This window comes from Trichoderma virens, assembly GCF_000170995.1.
Source record: "Trichoderma virens Gv29-8 chromosome Unknown TRIVIscaffold_2, whole genome shotgun sequence".
NCBI classification, from domain to species: Eukaryota; Fungi; Ascomycota; class Sordariomycetes; order Hypocreales; family Hypocreaceae; genus Trichoderma; species Trichoderma virens.
The window spans coordinates 2,258,625-2,281,927 of record NW_014013747.1 but is presented as its reverse complement, the minus strand read 5'-3'; the positions used below and the strand labels follow the sequence as shown (position 1 = coordinate 2,281,927).

At 53.0% G+C, this 23,303-nt stretch overlaps 9 protein-coding genes across 9 annotated transcripts; 4 read left to right on the top strand and 5 right to left on the bottom strand.

Moving 5' to 3' along the window:
• Window positions 1-217: 217 nt before the first annotated feature.
• TRIVIDRAFT_129824 (uncharacterized protein) lies at window positions 218-1,029 on the bottom strand (the record flags this gene model as incomplete). Its single annotated transcript, XM_014105342.1, has 2 exons — window positions 218-320; window positions 368-1,029. Coding segments are annotated over 2 exons (765 nt in total), but the record flags the coding sequence as incomplete, so codon positions are not given.
• Window positions 1,030-1,727: 698 nt separating this feature from the next.
• Window positions 1,728-3,766, top strand: TRIVIDRAFT_90550 (glycosyltransferase family 4 protein; the record flags this gene model as incomplete). Its single annotated transcript, XM_014105341.1, has 4 exons — window positions 1,728-2,020; window positions 2,108-2,243; window positions 2,303-3,290; window positions 3,352-3,766. The coding sequence occupies 4 exons, from the start codon at window positions 1,752-1,754 to the stop codon at window positions 3,531-3,533; spliced, it is 1,575 nt and encodes a 524-aa protein (XP_013960816.1).
• A 65-nt stretch (window positions 3,767-3,831) lies between these two features.
• Window positions 3,832-5,937, bottom strand: TRIVIDRAFT_50329 (uncharacterized protein; the record flags this gene model as incomplete). Its single annotated transcript, XM_014105340.1, has 7 exons — window positions 3,832-4,300; window positions 4,362-4,902; window positions 4,961-5,016; window positions 5,069-5,117; window positions 5,181-5,282; window positions 5,343-5,667; window positions 5,734-5,937. 7 exons carry the CDS (start codon window positions 5,935-5,937, stop codon window positions 3,832-3,834), a joined length of 1,746 nt encoding a protein of 581 aa, XP_013960815.1.
• A 1,200-nt stretch (window positions 5,938-7,137) lies between these two features.
• TRIVIDRAFT_50237 (uncharacterized protein) lies at window positions 7,138-8,805 on the top strand (the record flags this gene model as incomplete). The annotated part of the gene is made up of 1 exon (XM_014105339.1): window positions 7,138-8,805. One exon carries the CDS (start codon window positions 7,138-7,140, stop codon window positions 8,803-8,805), a length of 1,668 nt encoding a protein of 555 aa, XP_013960814.1.
• Window positions 8,806-9,095: 290 nt separating this feature from the next.
• TRIVIDRAFT_69533 (uncharacterized protein) lies at window positions 9,096-11,282 on the bottom strand (the record flags this gene model as incomplete). Its single annotated transcript, XM_014105338.1, has 2 exons — window positions 9,096-10,451; window positions 10,533-11,282. 2 exons carry the CDS (start codon window positions 11,280-11,282, stop codon window positions 9,096-9,098), a joined length of 2,106 nt encoding a protein of 701 aa, XP_013960813.1.
• A 1,658-nt stretch (window positions 11,283-12,940) lies between these two features.
• TRIVIDRAFT_69532 (uncharacterized protein) lies at window positions 12,941-14,032 on the top strand (the record flags this gene model as incomplete). Its single annotated transcript, XM_014105337.1, has 1 exon — window positions 12,941-14,032. One exon carries the CDS (start codon window positions 12,941-12,943, stop codon window positions 14,030-14,032), a length of 1,092 nt encoding a protein of 363 aa, XP_013960812.1.
• Window positions 14,033-14,492: 460 nt separating this feature from the next.
• On the bottom strand, window positions 14,493-16,496 carry TRIVIDRAFT_50162 (uncharacterized protein; the record flags this gene model as incomplete). Its single annotated transcript, XM_014105336.1, has 4 exons — window positions 14,493-15,156; window positions 15,442-15,949; window positions 16,024-16,223; window positions 16,342-16,496. 4 exons carry the CDS (start codon window positions 16,494-16,496, stop codon window positions 14,493-14,495), a joined length of 1,527 nt encoding a protein of 508 aa, XP_013960811.1.
• A 1,254-nt stretch (window positions 16,497-17,750) lies between these two features.
• On the top strand, window positions 17,751-19,467 carry TRIVIDRAFT_50106 (uncharacterized protein; the record flags this gene model as incomplete). The annotated part of the gene is made up of 6 exons (XM_014105335.1): window positions 17,751-17,785; window positions 17,905-17,927; window positions 18,002-18,279; window positions 18,336-18,422; window positions 18,504-19,337; window positions 19,402-19,467. The coding sequence occupies 6 exons, from the start codon at window positions 17,751-17,753 to the stop codon at window positions 19,465-19,467; spliced, it is 1,323 nt and encodes a 440-aa protein (XP_013960810.1).
• A 322-nt stretch (window positions 19,468-19,789) lies between these two features.
• On the bottom strand, window positions 19,790-21,309 carry TRIVIDRAFT_215323 (uncharacterized protein; the record flags this gene model as incomplete). Its single annotated transcript, XM_014105334.1, has 2 exons — window positions 19,790-21,076; window positions 21,143-21,309. 2 exons carry the CDS (start codon window positions 21,201-21,203, stop codon window positions 20,076-20,078), a joined length of 1,062 nt encoding a protein of 353 aa, XP_013960809.1.
• Between the last annotated feature and the right edge of the window lie 1,994 nt (window positions 21,310-23,303).

The following is a 23,303-nucleotide window of genomic DNA, read 5'->3' as shown; positions in this document are numbered from 1 at the left end:
TCGAAGATGTATATAGGTAGGATTCGGATCACTTTGGGCAGTTTTGGAATTTTCCCTTGAGCGCGTTGAAAATCAAAATTTTATTCATCTATTCGGACTTGGCTGTTCCTTGGAAGCTACCACTCCTCGTAGATAGGGCAGTACTGTCGGTGGCTTTGGTGTAAAATTTAAAGATGTCGGTGACTTTGGTGGAAACAGTCTCCCTAGGATGGCCTCGTTGACGTCGTTGAGGGCAAACGTCGATGCCCAGTACAAGAAGATCGCGCTGGGCAGGTCGGCAAAAAGGATGGGGAAGAGGGGAACTAAGAGAAGCGTTCGGCCTACCGCCGTTCGAACCCTCATAATTGGAGTTTGTGGCATCTGAGACGGGCCAACAGTCAGCAAGGCCCGAAGCTGGTCCTTTGACAGCCTCCCCCATGACGTTCGGGCAAGCAGTGCCGAACAGATGATGGGAAGCGCATAGTAAGGGTCCATGGCAGTCAGATCTGTAAACCAGAGACAGCCACCATCCACCAGGGATTCGTCAAGATAGCGGCGAGACATCTCCACGGCTGACGAAACAGCTTGAATATCTACCAGTCCGAAAGAGTGGCTGAGCCATCCCGTGGGGGCACCGCAAAGGCGCCTTAGAGCCTCTGAGACGATGATAAAGGGTGCCATGCTCAGAAAGGGGGCGAATGACTTCCATCTTTGAACGCCCCAACTTTTATATATCCGGGCACGGGACCTCTCTGTCAGGCCAGACACCCGCAACCGCCAAAGTCGGGCTCCCTCCTCGCCCTGGCCCTGCGGCACAGTCGCAGCATGTCGTGAGCTCCAGGCTGTGACAAGCGGTGTCAACTTGTTTCTGGTGACCACGAGGCGCCTTGTGTAGTACTGAATTGGGAGTCGAAACGAAAAGTTGACGCCGACGGCTACGAGGGGAATAGAGATGAACCAGGGTAACCCGGCGTGGTGGATGAAGGTGATACTGTCAGCTGTCCACAGGACGGCATCTCCTACGGCGCTCAGATGAAAGCTGCGCCGTCCTGGGATAGAACCGGGTCTGCTTCGGATCACAGGAAAGGGTGTTTGAATTAGATGTGAAGGCGAGGTCCTGCTACCATGAGCCGCAAGGCCCTTGGCTGATCTAGTGAAGAAAGCCATGGCCAGTCATAGCTTTCAAGCGGATAAAGATGTGAACGCGGCCCTAATTGGTGGGAATCAGATCGGCTCGAGGGAGGCTGCAACACCATTGATTAATAAGACTCGATCCAGCACATGGACAGCAAGACTGAATGAATACAGCAAATAGAGCGTCGTCATGAGAACAAGGTCGAGCGTGATAAAGTCCCGTGAGTGGGTCTCGAAGAAATTCAACGGTCAAGCCACAGTTGCCTGGAGCTGGCGCCACAGAATCGCTTGATGGTGGCTTCACAGTGGTCCCGAACTGGAGCTAACGCTGGGACAAGCTGTCAATACGTAGCAAGTCATACAGGCAGATTCCCCCACATGCTTCCCTTCTTCACCTCTCACTCTCGTTTCTCTCTGTCTCTGTCTCTGGCAATGCTACCGGCCATCGCGTCAGGGCGTGTGGCATTGCAGGCATTTAAATAACCGGAAATCAGCGGCTGGACTAGAAAAATACAACCCAGACATCGCCAGTATCAAGAGAGGACGAGTTTCCCGTCTTGCCCATGGCGGACAAGTGCTCGGCAGAGGCGGCGACATGCAGCCAGCCGTCTTCTGCTCTTGGGCTGAATTCCTATTCAATGGCCATCTTCGCGACTTTTGTGGCAACCTCGCCGTTGATTCTGCTCTTCATTCTTCCTCTCATCGCCTCCGGCATCGGATGGATACTGCGGGCCAAAACAGATGGCACGCGAAAACACCTGGTCAGCCTGATGGACGAGGAACACAAGAAATATTTACAACAACGCCCGGAATCAGGCAGCACAACCAGTGATTCATTGGATGCAAACGGTGAGCTCAAGGACTCCAAGGATTGGGACGGTGTAGTTGGCTTCTTTCACCCCTTCTGGTATGATCTCTCTCCAAACGGCCGTGGCCCCTCCCTTGCTGTCGTCCCTCGATGACTTCCCATTGCATTTCATTAACACCGCGTCAGCAATGCTGGAGGTGGCGGAGAGCGAGTTCTGTGGGCTGCCATTCGTGCGACACAAGATCGATGGCCGAGAGCCAAATGCTTTGTGTATACTGGAGATCGCACTTTGACTAAAGGTGCAGTTCTAAACCGAATCAAGGTGAGAATCTTAATCAAGATCCAAACGTGGAGAGGCAGCTTGATTAAACTGTGATGTAGACCCGATTCAATATCCAGCTCCACGCTCCGACTGTCCAATTCCTCGACCTCTCCAAGACGCGTTGGGTTCTCGCCTCCAAGTGGCCAGTGTTTACGCTCCTGGGACAGTCTCTGGGTTCCATAGTCCTAGCCTGGGACGCCTTCTCCCTGCTGGTGCCCGATGTCTTTATTGATACCATGGGTTACGCGTTTGCACTCAGCTTCTCAAAGCTCTTATTCCGGAGCGTGCCCACTGGTGCCTATGTACACTATCCGACAATATCTACCGACATGCTAGAATCTCTAGATCCTACATCTGCCGTGGGCTCCCAGGGAGTCAATGCTGGCCGAGGCACTGGAGCCAAGGGGGCAGTGAAGAGGGCATATTGGCACTTGTTTGCTCTGCTCTACTCCATTGTTGGATCTTCCATCGACGTCGTCATGACGAATTCCACATGGACCCAGGGTCATGTGAAGAGCCTGTGGGGCCCATACCGTCGGGAAAAGGATCGGGCAAATCCAATTGCTGTCGTTTACCCCCCCGTGGCCGTCAGCGAGTTTGAGAAAGAGGTCGATGTTTCTGCAGAGAGCGAAAAGAAACGAGAGCCGATTCTCATATACATTGCGCAGTTCCGCCCTGAAAAGAATCACCCTCTTGTCCTCCAGTCTTTTGCCGATTTTGTCAAGACAAAGACGGAAGCTGCAGAAAAGGCACGCCTGGTTCTGATTGGAAGCGTGCGAGATGACTCGGATTCCAAAAGGGTCTATAAGCTGCGGCTAATGGCAAATGAGCTCAGCATCAAGGATCGTGTTCAGTTTCATATCAATGCCTCTTGGTCAGATATTCTTGAGTGGTCAAGGAAAGCTTCCGTGGGCGTTAATGGAATGTGGAACGAGCACTTTGGAATCGGTGTTGTGGAGTATCAGGCCGCCGGTCTGATTTCAGTGGTCCACGATAGTGGTGGCCCCAAGCTGGACATTGTCACTGAAGTTGATGGTCAGCCAACAGGTAAGCCGAGAGCATGACGAAAGCAGGCACGAAGAATATTAAACTAACGTGACAATCTTAGGCTTCCACGGATCAACTGCAGCCGAGTTTGCGGCAGGATACGAAGCGGCACTTTCGCTTCCCGATCCCCTGGCAATGCGCCTACGCGCGAGGAAATCAGCAAAGAGATTCTCCGAGGAAGTATTTGAAGAGAAATGGCTGGCGCAGATGGACCGGCTGGTGGCACTTTGCAGAAGAAAGTGAAAGAATAATAGTTTCGTTTTGTGTTTATTGGCAGAATGCTAGGTATATAGAACTAGGAGATACCCCCTTTTCTTTTATTGATAGACTGGTTAGCGGAGGGTACGTTTATAGATTTTACTTGCTTTGTTGCGGAGACTATGGGGACAGTATTGCTCTAAGCGTAAGATTGGAGAATAGAATAAAAAGCGGCATGGCGAGCGAAGTCAGGAAGAAGAAAACCAAATGTTTGCGCTTATGCTAATGGTATCACTACAATGTCTAACTCTATTCATTGACCCTTCACAAACTCCATGCCGTCCTATAGTGTGTATCCTGCGCTGTTCTTCTGTCTCGGCTCGCTCGCCGCCTCAAAGACGCCGTCGGTGAATCTCCTCACAGCCTGTACGGAGCTCAAGCCCGATCGAACCCACGTCACGTTATGGCCTCTCTTCTCCAATCCCAAAGCCACTTCGTCATCAAACATTTCTTCCAGCAAGACAGTATTTGGCATGAGTTGGTCGTGGAGACGCGGCCTCTGTAGAGCCCCTGCCAGGGTGGCATCGTGGTCGTCGAGGACGTGCCATAGGACCTGGGCTGTGGCAGAAATAATGCGGGAGCCGCCTGCGGCACCGATGGCGGCGTAGAGGGTGCCGTTGGGGAAGGCGGCGATGATGGGGGTGATGGAGGAGAGAGGGCGCTTGCCAGGGCGGATGTAGTTTGCTACGGAGGGGGCGAAGCCGAATTCATTGCTGACGCCGGGGATGGAGAAGTCGTTCATTTCATTGTTCCTGAGCATGGTGTGTTAGTAGCGGGAATTTGCTCTCAAAGGGAAAAGAAAGGGAATCCTACAGGATGATGCCGGTTTTAGGCTCGACGATTTGGGCCCCGAAAAGGAGGTTGACGGTTGTCGTCAAGGAAATGGCCATCCCAGACTTGTCGGCAGCCACAATGTGCGAGGTACCATGGTTCTCAGGAACATAGAAATCCTCAGGGTTGTAGTACTTGATGGGATGTGTTTGATTGTCCCAAATCCTCTCATAAATAGCATCGATGTTCTTCGGGTCCAGCATCTCCTTCTCAAAGCCCTCCACGTCGCTATCCACAAACTCTGGGTCGCCGAGGCTGATTCGAGCGGCGTACGCGAAGCGCATGGCTTCGGTGAGGCGATGGCGGGTCAAATCCTGATCGGACCAGTCTTCCGAGTCGTACCGCTCCATGATCTTGAGAATCTGGAGACTGACGGCACCACCAGAAGGGGAACCCATACCATGGAGCGTGAGGCCTCGATAAGTAACATTGTGGACGGGGCGGACGATGACTTTGTAGTTTGCCATGTCCTCGAGGGTCATTGTCCCGCCAGTACGCTGGACATAGTCGACAATCGTCTCGGCTATATGTGATGGATGGGTTAGAAGCTGTAGAGAATCATGTGTAAGCGTGAGGCTTACCTAGTTCTCCAGAATAAAATATTCTAGAACCATGCTCGGAAACCTTCTCAAGAGTACTAGAAAAAGGGTAAGCATTCTACTCGAAGCTTAAATAATTCTACGGCTTACTCTGCGTAGCGTTTCCGCGTCATCCAGGCACCTTCTTTGACCAAATCCCCTAGACAAATTAGTTAGCGTTTGACTCATCTTACAAAAAGAACAGCCAAGTTTCTGGACGTACCATCAGGGGCAAAGTCTGTAGCCCAGTTGGGGTCTTTCGTGAGAAAAGTCTCTCCGTCCGCCTTGAACGTGCTGCCCATATACCGGACAAGATCGCTGGAAACTGAATTTCATATCAGTCCATGTACACAGAAATATGTTCAAGCGCTCAGCGCGGACATACCTCGGAATCCATTGCGAGCCACATGAATGGCGCCCTGCATGACCGTCTTCCAGGGGAGGACGCCGTACTTTGTGTGCATGTACTCGAGCCCTTTGACCTCGCTGGGAACGCCGACAGCGAGACCACCGCGAACGCTGGCGCTGGCGTTGTTCTTGTACATGTCCTCAAAGGCCGCGGCTGGCGCAGCTTCTCTGAAGTCGATGGCTTCATACTCGCCGTTGGCATCGCGGACCATCGCAAAGCCTCCACCACCAATACCGGAGTGATACATGCCAATGACGCCGACACAGAACGTCGTGCCGACCAATGCGTCGACGGCATTACCCTAAACGAGGAAAATATAGTCAGTTTGTTGATGGCGATGATCTTGATCCTTTAGCACGCGACATACCCCTCGCGCCAGCAAATCTCTGCCTATGGCGCTGCATTCTCTGCTCTCGCTGGCGACGCCACCGAGATGTCCTGGCGCATCTTTTTGAAAGATGACTTCTTGGATGGCAGCCGCCTGGACGGTGAAGGCATGGGGAAGTGTGATGGCCAGGAGCAGCGATCCCAGAAGCTGGGGGCCGCGAACAGCCGGTGATTCTATCCACATCGTCCGTCAATAGGCTGTAAGAGATAAAAGGGCAAGTAAGTGTAGTATAAGTTTGCAAAAAGAGGGAAAAGTTGTTGGCTTATTAGAGACGGAATTGCAAAATGAAAGAGAGATAAGATGAAAAGAAGAAGAAAAGAAGAAACCCAGGGTTGTCACTCACTCATTTTGGGTGTAAAAGAAGAGAGGGATGGGTGGTCGGCGTCGGATCCGGGACGTCGGCGTGCGCTGGGCAGAGCGGTATTATTAATGGATAGCCGGCTGGACGAGAGATTCCAGGGATCAAATGATATTCAGGAGACCCCGGGGGATGTACATAATCAGCCGGTAGGGCGTCCGTCCTTATCTCCAGTGAGTGACAGATTTTGTTTGTCGCCTTGATTCGGGCCACTTAATAAGCGCGGGTTGGCACGACTCACTTACAGACTGACTGACGTTAGTTGGAAACACACGGAACGAGGTAAAGGCAACACGATGACTAAACAGCAGACACAACGCTGCAGAGGCCGATGTGAATCCTCCGTACTGTACCTAGTATTAGTCTATGGTATAGTAGTAGATGGGGGTTTATCACAGCCTCCTCATCGCAGATATACACTCATATACATTCCGTAATACCCTCCATAACGCCCTCTCATTACCAGCTGCAGAACCCATATCACCTCAACCCGCCCCAGAAGCACGAACAAAACCCTTCCCCCTTAAAACCCCGTTGGCTGCCACTTGTGGATCGCGCGGCTCCGCATCTGCCAGTCAGCTGGATCCAAGGCCACGCTCCCGATGAGATGGCTTGCCTCTGCCCTCGTGACGCCAAAAAGGCCAGAGTTAGTGTCTTTCTAGGCTCGGCGTCCCCTGTGGCCGCCTATCAGCCATGCCGCATGTCTTATCGCAGCGGCAGCCAATGAGACGCCTTCCATATCTGTAACTTTTTTTTTTCTTCGTGGATGCAAACTTTCTGCGGAAACTCGAATCAGTAGATGAAGCCATCGGGAGCGCATTGAAACGCAGCAAAGGCAGTGTTATAGCTCCAGGTCATCCGAGTGTCCTGTGCTGTAACCCATTCTCCGATTGCTACAGAGTTCCGCATCGTCTATGAGAATCCTGATACGACCCTTTTCATCGTATCCCACCATCACCAGCCTTGTCCTCCAGCCTTGCCGGCTACGACCACCACCTGTCCACTTTCTTCGATCGTTGGCATACATGGCGACCGCTCAAGCTTCTACGGCCCCTGCGGCCCCTGCAGCTGCGCCTCAGACAAGCAGCAATGGTGCCAATGGCAACAGGCCCAAGCGGCCCAATCCCGGCGGCAACAATCGCAGCTGGAAGCAGAAGAAGACTAAGAGAGAAAAGAACATCACCGAGGGATCTTCAGAGGAGGTTCTGAGATACGACATCGAGGCGCTCCTAGAATCGCGCAGATCCGAGGCCGATACCCCCGCCGACGGCGAAGCCACCGAGACACAAGAAGCCCTGCCCGCTGAAGGCACCGAGACCGAAGTCGAAGTCCTGGACCTCTCCTCCACCGGCGACGGCCTCGCCATGAGGCCCGGCTCAGACCAGGTCTACGTCGTTCCCTTTACCGTGCCGGGCGACGTCGCAAAGGTCAAGGTGTTCCGCCACCTACGACGCGAGAACCAGACCGTCGCCGACTTCATCTCCATCGTCGAGCCCTCCCCGCTGCGCGACGACTCCCGCATCCAGTGCAAGTACTTTGGCACTTGTGGCGGCTGCCAGTTCCAGATGCTCGACTACGCCGAGCAGCTCCGCCGCAAGCGCAGGATCGTCGACAAGGCCTTTCAGAACTTTGCCAACCTCCCGGCCGAGCTGGTCCCCGCCATCCTCGACACCATCGGCAGCCCACTGCAGTACGGCTACCGCACCAAGCTGACGCCTCACTTCGACGGCCCGCCGGGCTTCCGCCCGCACAAGAGAAACAAGGGCCCCAAGGCCCAGTTCGAGAAGTGTCCCGACATTGGCTTCATGCGCAAGGGCCAGCGCAAGGTCATGGACATTGAGGACTGCCCCATCGGCACCGACGTCGTCCGGCTGGGCATGAGGCGCGAGCGGGAGAGGATGCAAAAGGAGTTTGGAGACTATCAGCGAGGCGCAACGATCCTCCTGCGAGAAAACACCCAGCGCCATTCCGTCGACGCTTCCGGCGATGACGCCGCCCCCTCCGCGGACAATCTGCCCCCTTTCACCATCCGCAACGACAGCGAATTCGGCATCGACATCAAGACCTGCGAGACCGACTCCAAGTCCACCACGCACGAATACATCCGAGACCACCACTTCACAAATCCCGCCGGCTCCTTCTTCCAAAACAACAACTCCATCCTGCCCGTCTTCACAGACTACATCAAGCAGCACGTCCTGCCCCCGTCATCATCCCCCTCCGACATCAAGTACCTCATCGACGCCTACTCCGGCTCCGGCCTCTTCACAATCACCCTCGCCTCCGTCTTCCAGCACTCCACGGGCATCGACATCGCCGCCGACTCCATCGCCTCCGCGCGGCAAAACGCCAGCCTCAACGGCCTCGGCGAGGACCGCTGCAAGTTCATCGCCGCCGACGCCGGCGAGCTCTTCAAGAGCGTCACCTACAACCCGGACGAGACCACCGTCATCCTCGACCCCCCGCGCAAGGGCTGCGACGCAGACTTCCTCGGCCAGCTGCGCCGCTTCGGGCCCAAGAGGGTCGTCTACGTCAGCTGTAATGTTCACACACAGGCGCGTGATGTGGGCGTCTTGGTGAGGGGTGAAGGGGAGGGCAAGAGATATGAGATTGAGAGCCTGAGAGGCTTTGATTTCTTCCCTCAGACGGGTCATGTTGAAGGCGTTGCTGTTTTGAACAGGGTAGACAACTAGCATTACTTATAGAAATGACACGGCAAAAAGTTTCTTTTTTCTTCAGCTTCTTCAATTCCATTTAACCTAATGTGATGCATTTTGTTCCAGTAAATATATGGAAATCATGAGTCCATGTATATAAGAGAAGGAGAAACAACGGAGCCTGCTGGGATGCTCAATGCCAAGCAACTTGATTCAAACCATGGTGGCTCTAAAACAAAATGAAATACATAATTCCATTGGTAGGAGAAAAAGAAAAAGAAAAAAAAGGAACAACGAGAGATGTGAAAGATGCTCCCCTATCCACGCTACTCTTGTCCTAAAAGCGCCTTCAATGTCTCAACCGTAAGCTGCAGAACCTCCGGCCTCCTACTCAGCTTAAGAGATTGCTTCAATGCCTCGATTCCATCCGCCTCCTTGACCTTTTCCCGCGCGAGCTGGCAGACTTCGACATCTCCAGCGACCATGTTGTAGAGCGTAACTACACCTCTATGCCGTAGCCCTTCATCCTCATCTGTGCACATGCCTAGGATAACCTTGATGCCCCCTTCTCTCTGTAATACCAGCTTCGCTACACTCTCATAGCCTGTCAAGGAAGCCAGAGCACCACCTGCTGCACTGCGCGTACCTGCATCTTCGGCATCTGCCAATGCTAGGAGTATATGGATTCGATTCTTGGCTTGTGGATTGCCATCCGCATATAGCGCTATGCCCTCCGGTGCTTGCATCAGATTACACACCAGCTCAACAGCCGCTTGAGAGACGCGGTCGTTGGAAGACAACATCTGCTCCTCAATCTGACCCCATGCGATACTAATAATAGAACGAGGAACATCTTCGTCTTCCATCGAAGCCAAGTTGGTAAGTGCCATGAGCGCCTCAAACGTGGGAAGTAAGTCTCGTCTGTCAGCTGCTGGATCAGGCGGTAAAATGAAGGCCAGAGGTCGGATAGTAGCAATGGCTGAGTTGGAACGATTGCCACCAAAGACAAGCATAGGATTGGTGCTGATGAGGATGCGGGCAATTGCTTGGGCGGCCATGCGACGGCCAGTCGCTTCGGTTTCTGGAAGGGTCGTCCATGCGGCCAGTAGCAGATTAAGGGCTCCCCGCTGAGCCAAGGGGGCACGAAGTGCCTGTGTCATGGCGAATGAGTGAATGATGGATACAATGATAGATAGTGATGCTGGTGATCCGTTCTTACTGTGCGTAACAAGAACGGGTGTGAGGCCGGCGTCAAAGACGGCTTTGCATCTCTTGGCGACGTGCTCATCGTCATCCAGAGCGTCTGGCGGAGCCAACTTGCCGGCCGCGTCTGCATAAGCCTTGAGTTGAGACATCTTCTTCTCCTCTTCAGTAAGGGAAGGTCGATATCGAGTCAGGTTGAGAAAGATGCTAAGAGCTCCATATGTCATTGGAGACCGAGGTGGTGCATCCTTGAGTGTTGTGACGAGTTTCTTGAGTAGTTCAGGGTTGCTAACGATGGATTCCTTAACCTTTGGCCGTAGGGATGCATAGGCAAGGCCTTCTATAGAATGCTGCCTTCCGTGATCCTCGTCACGCATAATCATCTTGGTAAACATGCCGGATAAATCTTCAATGCTCGTTACCGCCGCCTCGACCCTAGGTTGATTCGGGTCATTCGCTGATGGGTTCGAGGGCACAACCTTGATTCTGGGTCAGTCAGCCATAAACAATTACGAGCTTTTGTTGTGCCAAAATTTAGAACAGATGGGTTAGTTTCTCACCCTGAGTTTGGCCAAAATGACAGCGGCCAAGTGCTGGACCTGCTCGGAATGCTTCCTCATGTTGATGGAGCCGCCCTCGCTGTGAACGTTGGGGTCTGCATTCATACTGAGAACTTCTCCATCCAGATCCTGGTCAACCACCTCCTCGAGCCACTCGACGCAGTACTTTTGAATGGCCTCTCGACACGCAGAGTTCATACATGAAGCGTTGAGCATTTCCAAGCACGCCGTTTCAACCTTTCGGCTCTTCCACTTCCTCCTCATCAGAGGGCCCAGTGAAACGAGAAAGCCTTCGTTGAGAAAAAGCTCGGCGGAGAGATCCGGAACGATGGGGAAGATGGCGGCCGCAACGCAAAAGGCCACGATGTAGTCATCATATGTGCCTCTCTTGACCCGCTCAAAGAAAAAATCAGACAGCTTCTTGGAGCCCTGCTCGTTGGCAGCTCTTAGATAGGCCGATGTGGTCAGGGTGGCATGGCCGCGGACAACCTCGGGCTGGCGCATATCAAGATAGCACAGAATCGTGTCGACGCAGTCACTGTCGATGAGCTCGCAGATGGACTTGTGGTCCTTGTTCTTCTGCTGGGCACCGGCATCGTCGTTGAGCAGCTTGGTCAGCTCATCCAGGTCTCTACACGTCTCTTCATCCTCTTGGCCGCCCTCCATCAGCCGCGCAAAGATGAGGAGTGTCTGGTCCTCCAGGGACGCGGCCGGGCCCGAGCTCTGCAGCGTCTGAGCCACCGTCGCCATCTTTGAGCTGAGGTGATCTGTTTCAGGTGGTGTCTGGAATAGGGTCAAGGTCAGGCTCAAGCTTGGGGCAGCATTTATCGCCGATCAATGTGCCAATGCTCCTGGAGTCGGGAGTGTCTCGTACAGGCCAGTTGCATAAACAGCCTTTGGAGGGTTGGATAAGGCAGAAGCAAGCTGAGGAATGGAGGACTGGGAATTGACTCTGTCGAAACGTCACAGGCCACAGCTTCCCCCCGGAGAAAAAGATAAGATACGGCGGTTTAGCTGATAAAAATGAAGCTCGAAGCCTCTGTCCCACTTTGATAGTCGATGCGTAAACCCCACCTCCTGGCGTCACCGTTTGTGTTAGCGACCTGGTTGGCGCAATATTCTCCCGCGATGCAGCCAGTGATGTCGCCGGAAATACCACGCTGGCGCACGTTAATTTGGGTTCCATGGCTGCAATTGGCCTATTATCGAGTATCGCTACAGGGAGTTCTTGTCCACCCAAATCCGCCCTAATTCAATCGAGGTCTGGTCCCTAGCGGCTTGAATTTGCATAGTACTGTACAGGTGCCGCTTCTTCATCGTCCAGCACCTCTTCTGTTGTCACTTTTGCTTTCAGGGCTTCGTCTTTTTGCATGACGTCTTTCAGCAGTTCCTGTTTTGGCACTTTTCTCTTTTGGCACTTCATCTTTCAGCATTTCATCCTTCAGCACTTCATCCAGTATGTACTGGGCAGCGACACCGTGAAATCGCCCTGGCGAGCCCAAACGGGCACATCAGGCCCAATTTCTGGTTCCCAGCAGAATTCGACTTGCTCGCACGCATTAAAATGAATAACTCGATCCTCATCATCATCATCATCATCATCATCATCATTCGGGACAATTGTTAGAAATGACGGGTTCTTGAGATGCTTGAAGATCTCTTTAGGGATATGCAGGCATGTAGCCGATTTTACCTGCCATCCATTGGGGTACCTAAGCTTTAGCACATCTCCACACTACATCATCAGTATCGCATGTACTATGTACTATGCAAGCTCACCAGCTTGGCGATTGGATCTCGGTCCTCTGCTTCCGCCATTTCCACTATTTCAACGCTTTAAAGAGCTCACAATCAGAAAACATGGCAAGCCGCCTACTACATGTAAGATGCCCGTACATGTTAATAACACAAGATGCAATGGATTGCCTTATCGAGAAGCACATAGATTAATATGCAGGCGCCCAGTCACGTGCCTTGGCGTTGTGCCTCGCCAAGAGCCGTGTAATCCCGGTCTCTCTCCATTTTTTGGTCTCAGGTCAGCCTTGTCCATGACGGAGCTGCGTCTTGCAGCTGCTAGTCTCTAGCCTCACCTGAACATGCCATGAACATCCTTTTTGGCTCTGGTTGTTGAGCTGTGGCTGTTCCATCGCATTGCCATTTTTATCTGTCGATTCTAGAGACAATATCCGCATCCTTATCTTGGCCTGTCTTGCATATCTCCATCTTTCTATCTAGGTCCTTATCCTTGGTCCAACGATTCCTTCAAGACCATTATTCCGCCAACGAACCAATTTCGACATCCAATCCAAGCAAATAACGCTGAAAATTTCCCACCTCTCCTCTTCCTCCTCATAAATAGGCCTCGTAGCTGTCTCCGTTAGCCTACGTCCCGCCCATCCACCGCCACCATGGATGCCGTCGACGTCTCGGAGCACTACGAGGTCACCGCGGCCGACAATTCTCCCTCCCTCCTCTCCATCGTCCTCGACACAAACCCGCGCGCCTGGGCTGCTCTCGACTCCTCCCTCTCCCTCGCCCAGGCAATCTCCAACATCCTCGTCTTCGTCAATGCCCATCTGGCCTTCAGCAACACCAACCAGGTCGCCGTCATCGCCGCACACGTGAACCGCGCCGTATGGCTGTATCCCGCTCCTCAGAACCCGTCTGCTACCACCACGACAAAGGACAATTCGGGAGATGTCCAGATGCAGGATGTTTCAGCCGAGACAAACTCCTCCTCGGCATCGGCCAACAAGTACCCTCAGTTCGCACAGATCGAGTCTTCCGTCTTCTCGTCCATCCAGACGCTCATGGCCGAGACCACCGTGCAAGACCTCGACCAGGTAACAACGCAGCTCTCCGGAGCCCTGACGCTCGCCCTCTGTCGCATCAACAAGACCGCGCAGTCTCTAAGCTCATCAGACACCACCATCTCCAATGCCGCTCCCGTCAACTCCACCGCTCCTCCTCCCGTCAAGGGCCGAATTGTCGTCATCTCCGTCTCTGACTCCGAACCCTCCCAATACATTCCCACCATGAACGCCGTCTTCGCCGCTGCCCATAATCAGGTAGCCATTGATACCATTGCTCTCGCCGGTGACTCAACATTCCTCCAACAGGCTTGCTTCAACACAAATGGCATCTTCCTCAAGGCCTCCAACCCACAGGGTTTGCTGACCTACCTCATGTTTGGTCTCATTCCTGACACCGAGGCCCGCGGGTCCCTTATCACACCGACTCACGATACTGTCGACTTTCGAACTGCCTGCTTTTGTCATGGGAAGGTCGTCGACACCGGCTTTGTCTGCTCCGTGTGTCTCAGCATATTCTGCGAACCACCAGAGAACGCCGAGTGTCTCACGTGCGGTACTATCCTTGCTCTGGGTAATTATGGTGCGAAGCCTGCCGTCATACCTCGGAAGAAGAAGAAGAAGAAGAAGATTACAAACGGTAGCGGACGTGAGGAGACAGGTAGTGCCACAGGGACACCGAGACCATGAGCCATCCATCCGGTCGTTGGGGGTTCTTTCATTGGGGAGAAGTGAAGAAGAACAGGACATATTTTGTGACTACATAAAGAAAGGGCTGTCTGTGGGTTTAAGCTATAATGCAAAGGAGGAATTTCAGACAGCCGTGGTCGTGTATCGATGCCTGAGCTGGCGTAAAGGTGATTGTCAGCCAAGGGCGCCTTGCAATATTAGCTTTGGGTAAAAGACATGGGAATTCTGGAAATAAAAAGATATCTATAGGAATAGAGGAGGATAATCACTATACGAATATCATACAAAGAGAGAACCAGTTACAATTATCAGGGGAGAAATGGAGAAGATGAAGATAAGGAGCAACAGAGCAAAACGCCAATGTGTCAAGGTCGCCAACCTATTCCTGGTATCCTCCCGCTAGCCTGTTATACCCTGACATACCAAATAAAACAAAGTATTCACCTCCTTTGTTGGCTCATTATTCTAGTCGAACCTTGCGGCCACCTTTTGCAATCTTAGCACCGTCAGGGAGTCGTGACATGACACATCGCGGCTCTCTTTCCAAACCGCCCATGGAAGCCAGGGCAAAGGAGTCTGTGTTATGAGCAAAGTATAGATAATAGCCGTTCCTGGTCTTCTTTACGGCCATGATACCAATGGCGCCCGCAGAATGACAGTTTCTCACTCCTGGGTGATCCATAAAGTCCTTAGCTATGAAAGATTCCATGATTGCATCTTCATCGTCGTCTTGAACGTCGATGCCAGCTGGACCACGGCGCGTTCCATGGTAAAGACGTTCAGCGCATCTCTGAGAAGCCATTGTGGTGGCCATATGTTCACCCGTGCCGCTCGTTACGGCCGCAACCGTGAGATTGTCGTTGTCATCTTCAGCGCACGGCACAACGGCCGTCCCAATGCCGACCAGAGCTGCTGGTCCTAGGCGGCCTCGATGTTTCATTCCAATGCCACCTGAAGAGGATCCTGCTGCAATGTGGCCTCTATCATCAATCGCAATAGCACCAATAGTGTCTGTAATCGAATCCTCCTCGGGGCTACCAGACTGGAACTGGCGCTTTGCAGTCTGTGAATTTGAGTCCTCGTTTTCATGTGATACGTTAAGGGGACGCTTAAGACCGCGAATACTTATGACAGCTGAGTCTTCTTGTTGATATTGATCCTCGTCAGGTACGCCTGAAACTCTTGGGGGTTCATCAAGATCCTTGCTGGAGGGGTTCATCCTATCAAAAGTCGCTCCTCCGGAAGTTTGCGTCGGTTTAGCCTCATCTCTAGCGGAGTTGGCATTCACACCGTTCCCGCGATTGCCTTGGTTGGTGTTTTTAGGGTATCGTTTTAAGCGGCTAGGTGAAAGTCTTGGGCTCATATCGCCTGTTAGAGCCGTAGATGTTGTCTGCATCAGCACTCCTGACGCTGGTCGCAAGGGGGTTCTGGGTGAGCTCGCTGGCGTTGAGGCTAGAGCACGAGCATATGTTGTCGGGTATGCTGGGGGTTCAGAAATGCTACTTGCATCGGGATTGGGTGTGCCGACATAGGGGGAATCTGGTTGTCCTTCGTTCCATGTCCCTGCCAGGATTGCTGCGGTATGGTCTCGTGGAAAGATTTTGTGAGGATCTGTTACCGCCATAGTATCATACTGGCACGGAGCGCAGCCCATGTTCATCTGGCTAGCAGCAGAGCCAATGTTTGCCCCTTTTGACGCGATATCAGCTTTCTTTAGATCCTCTTGCCATCGTAGAAAGCGATCCCTGGAATTCTTCGAAACGAGATATTCGTTGGCAAAAGTTGCCATGCCGTGTTCCTCAGCAAAGTTTCTTGCTCCTTCACCGACGAGGGCATTTGGAGGGACTCGGCGGAGGCTCAGGGGTTTGTTACTTGTGTCCAATATGAGCTTTGCCAATGAAATCGGATTTCGAACATCTAACACCAACAACCTTGTTAGCTGGACATGTTGTGCTTCATTTGTGTTGAGCTAGATGGGACAATTGACTGACTTGGAACAGCTCCGCAGGCACCACTGCGTCCTAAATGATCAACGATTGTCGCATCGCACTCGACGGTGCCATCAATGGATAGATTGGAGCCGTAGCCTGCATTCGTTATCTCTTTATCCTCGAGGATGCGAAGAGCAACTTCGACGGCCTCGGTGGCAGTGGCGCCAGCCTTTAAGAACTTCATGCCCATCTCGCAAGCTCTAACAGATGATGCATATGGTTAGCATATGGAGCATATATAATGCTAGAAAGCAAATCAGATAATCAGGGGAAAGCTAGGAATGAAATCCAAGAAGCGGTGGAAAGGGGAGGGCTTACGCCACGCAGGCCTCAAGGTGAACATGCTCGTTTTGGTGGCTATGAAAGCCCGCTCCAGCATGAATAAAGATTGCCGGAACACACTTGAGCTGTTTCTGACCGAGACCGAGAACGCGATCGAGTGCACCATCAGTACCGTATGTGTTGTCGGCCATCATGGGGGAAACTTCATGGTCACAGCCACTGCTCATGCTTCGGATGCGAGGTCCCGTATAGAAAGTATACAGAAGAGTTGTCCAGAAAGCTTTGGCACAAGAGAGACAGTATTGATATACAAGAGAAAGGAGCGTGAGAGGGCGGATAGGGCGATTGGATTGATCCCCTTGAGAGGGAACAGAGAGTAAAGGAGTAGAAGAAAATAAATCTAGGAGGCGTTGGATTTTTTTGGTCTCTTCCAGGTGTGTGCAGAGACTTTGCTCTCAGCACGAGACGAAGCCACCGCCTTTTGTTCTGCCAGCCTACAGAGCGCAGTCGCTTTTCAACAGGCAGCCGAGAAATCTGCACAGAACACGCAAGCGGCAGGCAAAGAAAGTTGGTACGGTGAAAATGCTGGGGCTTTCTATAAATATCCTGAGAAGCCTTAGATATGGCAGGCGAATTCAAGAAGACTGTCGATATCGAGCCAAAGCGGTCAGACCGTCAGCAGGCCGCAACTGTGGTAGGCAGTGACTTGGGAGCGCATTATGTGGTTGAGATTTCTGCAGGCGACGCCTTCCTTGTTGTCGACGAGATGCTTGAGTTTGTTGTTTCTATCGTACCTGTGATGTCTTGTATTGCTTCTCTGTAGAGCTTCATGGTCCGGGTCTACCTATTCTTGACCAAAATCGCATCTCAGCAAACAACGCCGTGATATTTGAGTGTCAATCCGTATCATGCATGAATTTGCAGATAGCATTCATTCACTGATGCCGATACAGAATGCAACACGCAAGTAACTGGAGAATCAGGCAGAAACTGCAGCTGTTACGACCGCGTGATGTGGCCAACGCTCCCAAACCGCAATGCCATGCAAAGCACAGCACACACTGTAGTCCCGAAAAGCTGCACCAGCAGAGGAAGCTATTCGCAGCATGACGTCGGCCCAACTCTGGTAAGCTCCCCACAGAACCCCCCTTAAGCACATAACCCCGGCCGCCCTGGTGGCTGGCGGGGCTCGTGAGATTCGTCAGAGCAACTGGAGCAACTGGAGCTGCTGTCGTTTAGCGGTCTCGCCCACTGACAGCGTGCCTAGAATTAGCTGAGCTAAGGCCTGGCACGTTACGTACGTGCCTCTCCCATCTCTCCCCACTTGTCCCTAGAGTCCAGCTGTCGACGCTCCGTTGCTCTGCTCTCCCGACTGCAACTATCTCGACGCCTCACCGTCACGAGTCTGGGAGCTTTTGCCTGTGCTGCCAGCACCTTTTGCAATCATGGCGAACCAAACTCCCGCCGTTGTCATGGACAAGTAAGTCATTGATCCGCCGCCCTCCTCGTTCCTCTTGCCCCCCTCTCTCCTCTCCTCTCCCTGGACGACGCTGTTCCACCGATTGCCTGGTTCAAAGTGCTAACTCGAGACTCTCACAGCGGCACGGGCTTCTCCAAGCTAGGTACCATCTCGCCGCCCCTTGCATCCCGTCTCCGGAATTGGGCTCGACTGACATATGCTCGTTTCGTCTGCCAGGTTTTGCCGGAAATGATTCCCCTTCGTTCGTCTTCCCTACCGCCATTGCGACCAAGGCCGGAGCTGGTGGGGGCAGCGGAGGATCAGGATCGGGTCGTCCTTCCGTTGCCAACAAACCCTCGTTCCTCACCGGAGGAGCTGGTCCCAGCGGGCACCTGAGTGCAAAGCGCGGAACCGAGGACTTGGACTTCTACATTGGCGATGAGGCCATTAGCGCCGCGGCCGGGCCCGGATATGGCCTCCACTATCCCATCCGCCACGGTCAGATTGAGAACTGGGTATGGTGTCTGAGGACCACGGATTACAAGGAGCATACGGTCTAACGGGCACTTAGGATCACATGGAACGGTTTTGGTCAAACTCCATCTTCAAGTATCTGCGAGTCGAGCCTGAAGATCACTACTTCCTTCTCACTGAGCCTGTACGTTTCACGTCCCCCACGCACGACACCCCCTCCGGTTGGAACGGAAGACAGGGAGCCGAATTGCTAACGGTCTGGTAGCCGCTGAACCCCCCCGAGAACCGAGAAAACACGGCCGAGATCTTCTTTGAGTCTTTCAACTGTGCCGGAATGTACATTGCCGTGCAAGCCGTTCTTGCTCTCGCTGCCTCGTGGACCTCGTCCAAGGTCTCAGATCGATCGCTGACCGGTACCGTCATCGACTCTGGTGATGGTGTCACCCACGTCATCCCCGTGGCCGAAGGATATGTCATTGGGTCTTCGATCAAGTCGATTCCCGTTGCCGGAAGAGACATTACATACTTTGTCCAATCTCTTCTCCGAGACCGTGGCGAGCCCGATTCGTCCCTCAAGACCGCCCAAGAGATTAAGGAAGAGTACTGCTATGTCTGCCCCGACATTGTCAAGGAATTCGCCCGATACGACCGCGACCGCAGCCGCTTTGCCAAGCACGTGGTGACTCAACCTGGTGGCCGCCAGGTTACCGTCGATGTCGGTTACGAGCGCTTCCTGGCACCCGAGATCTTCTTCAACCCCGAGATCTACACATCGGATTTCCTGACCCCGCTGCCCACGGTTGTGGACGGCGTCATCCAGCAGTCGCCAATTGACGTTCGACGAGGTCTATACAAGAACATTGTTCTCTCTGGTGGAAGCACCCTCTACAAGGACTTTGGAAGGCGATTGCAGCGAGACATCAAGCTGCTTGTGGATGCCAGAATCCAGGCTAGCGAGCAGCGCAGCGGTGGAGCTCGTAGCGGTGGAGTAGACGTCCAGGTTATTACACACAAGAGACAGCGACACGGCCCCTGGTTCGGCGGCAGTCTGCTTGGTCAGACTCCCGAGTTCCGATCTTACTGCCACACCAAGGCGGAGGTACGTCACACATATAACTCGCCCGAGCATGTTTTGATGGCATCATGGCTAACGTTTGACTTAGTACCAAGAATACGGACCCAGCATTGTGCGAAGATTTGCTCTTCTTGGTGGTCCTGGTGGTTCATAGAGGGGGGCGTTATAAGCGGATTAGGAGACGGCGCGGGGTAGATACTAGGAAGATGCTTTTTGTACTTGAGAAAATATATGCATTACATACACATATATTACGTTGATGAGAATTGCGTGTAGATTTTCTTGCATTCTGTCATATGTATGATATTCCCTTGTAGGTTGGTGAGATTGTACCATGAAGATAGTGTGACAAGTTGTAAGCTTATAGCAATGGTACCTTAGTAGTAGGCAGCAAATACCTTAGGAGAGAGGGTTGGCAAAGACACTACTAGGCATTAACAGCCATTCACAGTTCTAACAGCCACACAATTGAGGATGAAATTGTCACTGTGGCCAAATATTCGTATCATGTCTCATCAATTTAATTCAAAAGAAAACAAGCTCATCATAAATACTTTACATCTCCCAACGCTCCGCCGCCATGTTTATCGAAACAGCCCAACCAACCGCCCAAACAACCGGTCATGCTCACACCAACCCACCCGCCTATATTCGCCCAAAGTTGTATCTAAACCCAACACTTTTGTTTTACTTTTTTCATAATTTCTTGTAGTTGAATGGAAAAAAGAGGGGTGATGTATCGTGTCCCCTGTGTTTTTCAATTTATTTCGTAGGGTCGACAACGATACGGCCGGCAATCTTGCCCTCGTGCATCAGGGTGTAGACCTCCTGGAGCTGGCTCAGGCCAATGGTCTTGAAGGGCACGGTAATGAGGCCGCGTCTGAAGAAGTCGAGGGCCTCGGCGGTGTCGGCGCGGTTGCCGACGTAGCTGCCCTTGATGGTGATCATGCGGATGACGGTGTCGAAGACGGGGGCGCTGAGCTGGGCGCCGGCGGGAAGACCAATGCACACGAGGACGCCCTTGGAGCGGAGGTACTGAGTGGCCTGCTGGAAGGGCTTCTCCTGGGCGGCGACGAGGAGGGCGGCGTGGGGGCCCTCGCCGTCTCCGGTGGCGGCGCGGACGTCGGCTACCAGGTCCTTGGTCTTGGTGAAGTCGACAAAGGCGGAGGCGCCCAGCTTGAGGCACAGGTCGCGCTTCTCGTCACCGCCGTCGATGGCAATGGTGTGCAGGCCCATGGCCTTTGCGTACTGCAGAGCAATGCTGCCCAGGCCACCGCCAGCACCGACGACGGCAATGGTCTGGCCGGGGCGGGTGTTGGACTCCTTGAGGCCCTTGTAGACGGTGATACCGGCGCACAGGATAGGAGCGACGGCCTCGAGGTCGCACTCCTTGGGGATGCGGGCGACGTGGGCGGCCTTTGCAATGGCGTACTCCTGGAAGGTTCCGTCGACGGTGTAGCCAGAGAGGAGGGCCTTGTGGCAGAGCGGCTCGTCACCGTTCTGGCAGTAGGAGCAGCTGAGGCACGAGCCGTTGAGCCACTTGATGCCGGCGTAGTCGCCAATCTCAATGTCCTTGACAAGCTCGCCGCGGGCAACGACGACACCGGCACCCTCGTGGCCGCCGACAAGGGGCAGCTTGGTGTCGAGGGGCCAGTCGCCCATCATGGCGTGGAGATCAGTGTGGCAGACGCCGGAGTACTTGATGTTGACGAGGACCTCATCGGGACCAGGCTTCTGGACGGGGATCCTCTTGTAGGCGACGGCTGGAGAGAAAAGAATGTTTGTTAGCAATGGATACAAGAAAAGGAATTGGGAAGAGAAAAGCGTACGTCCACCGGTCTTTTCGACGACCTGCGCCCACTGCTCAGAAGGGATATCGACGCTGCCCATGATGGATGTTTTGGTGTTTTGGAGAATAGGTGGGAGATGGAAATAGGAATTGAGTCGAGATTGAACTGCTTTCAAGAAGAGATGTGATGCTGAGAGGAGAGTCTGGAGAGACAAGCTGTAGAAACTTCAGTCTAGGAGGCAAACCGGCGCCTTTATACTTGTTCTCCCGCGTGAAGCTTCAGCTTCCCAGATACGGCAGTGCAGTGATATCATCCATGGCAGATAGGGATAGGGCAACATCCATCTCGTTTCGGCGTTCGGCTGGGCGGACCCGAGCCATGATTGGATTGGATTGGTGTGACTCCTTCACAGTGGCAATCAATCAAAAGCTCAACAACCCAGTGCAAAGATTGCAGCAACACGAGGCAGTCAATCGAGGCTGGCGATTTGACGCGGCGTCGGAGAATCAACAGGCGACCAGGGCCTGGGGGGGAGCTACAGCTACACCCATGCAGAAGCAGCTGCAGGAGCCCCGCCGGCGCTGCGAAATGTCATGCCATGGCGCATCAGCCCATCAAACCATATCAGATGCACGCGGCATGCCACCTCGCAGCAAAAGCAAGCCACATCCTCATGTCCGCACAGCACAATTCGCCGTGATTTGCCCCGTTGGCCCTTTTGGCATTGTTCTAGTACATCTATTGCGTCGAGGCGATGTCGACGGACGCCCCGCAGCAAAGGGCCGGCTTCACGCCCGGTTTCTCGTTTTGGGCGAATCCTTGTTGCGAGAGAGAAAAGGGCCGTGTTTGTCGTCACACTGTCTGTTGCGGTTCCTCTTTTATCCTCTATCTTTCTTTCATCTTATTGAGTAAAGATTGTCGTTTACGAAGCATCGATATTTTTACTGCATTGGTATACCTCTGCATAACTATGCGTACAAGTCAGTACGATGCATTCTCCGTGTTGGTTTACTTGCATCTACGACTTGTACGAGGTCACTCTGTAAGTGGATAGCAGTATACAGCATACACACATGTAAGTTACCTCAATGCTGCACAACAGCTTCAACCCGATGCAGATCCCCGTACAACGAGCAGGCAACAAGAAGGAATGAAGAAGAAAAAAGGTGTGCAGCGCTAGGTGCAACGGAATTCCTCAGCAAAGAGATCATAGAACCCAAAATGTTGGTCCTTTCCCTTCTTCCTGCATGCCGGCATCTCAAGCCGCTTCATCATAGAGAGTTAGACAAGCTACCCAATGATGCCTAGATAGCTATGCTCTACAGGGGGATGCTATGGATTCTTTACTAAAGCTTTGACTTTACGCCAAGCCATTATCTTCTCCCACTGTGAACAGCCACCGATGCGATGTCCGGTTACGTACAAGTTGCGGGCAGATTGAATGCTGAGCGGCACTCACGGGCAAAAGTGGGCTCCACGCCACGATTGTTTCGAAGACGGAGGAGGGAGGGGGGGTCATCTAGATGCAGAGTAGCGTTGCGAAATCCGGGGATGGGCAGGAAAGAGGAGGAAGCGAGGCCCTCGAATCTCCGAGTGTCACGATGGCGTGGGGTTTGAAGCAGATGGAGATTGATGGCGGCTGACGTGAAAGAGTCTGTCCTTTTTGTTGCTTACCATGCAGCAGGGAGTTTCGATGCTTCGTCCTTGTGACCGGTTTCTGGAGCTTGGGCGATGTGATACAATGTGATGCTAACAAGATGCTCGCAGACAAACAGATAGACAGACAGACTTAGACACCTCTTGAGCGAGAGCCGGATAGTCAGTAGCAAACTCCCTAGAATCTAACTACTCTTCTGATCATAGATAGCTATAGTCCTAAAGATAGATCAAAAGCCGGCTTCACCATCACCAGCTCCAAGCCTCAGATCAGATCCCATGACAAGCCAGCTCGGTATAACTCTCCCGAAGCCGTCCTCCAACCCCCATGCCTCTCCTCCACAAACACAACTCCTCTTCCCCAGAAAACCTGAATCAGAACAGCTGCCTAGACCCCCAAGATCCTTCCAATCCATTCCCAGCAATACATCCCAGCAAAAGCCTCCAAGCCCGTCAATGCCAGCTCCCCGTTCCGCCGATGGATGCGGGACCTGATAAGGTCCTCGCTCGAACGGATCAACTTGCCAACCCAGCTACTTCCCGG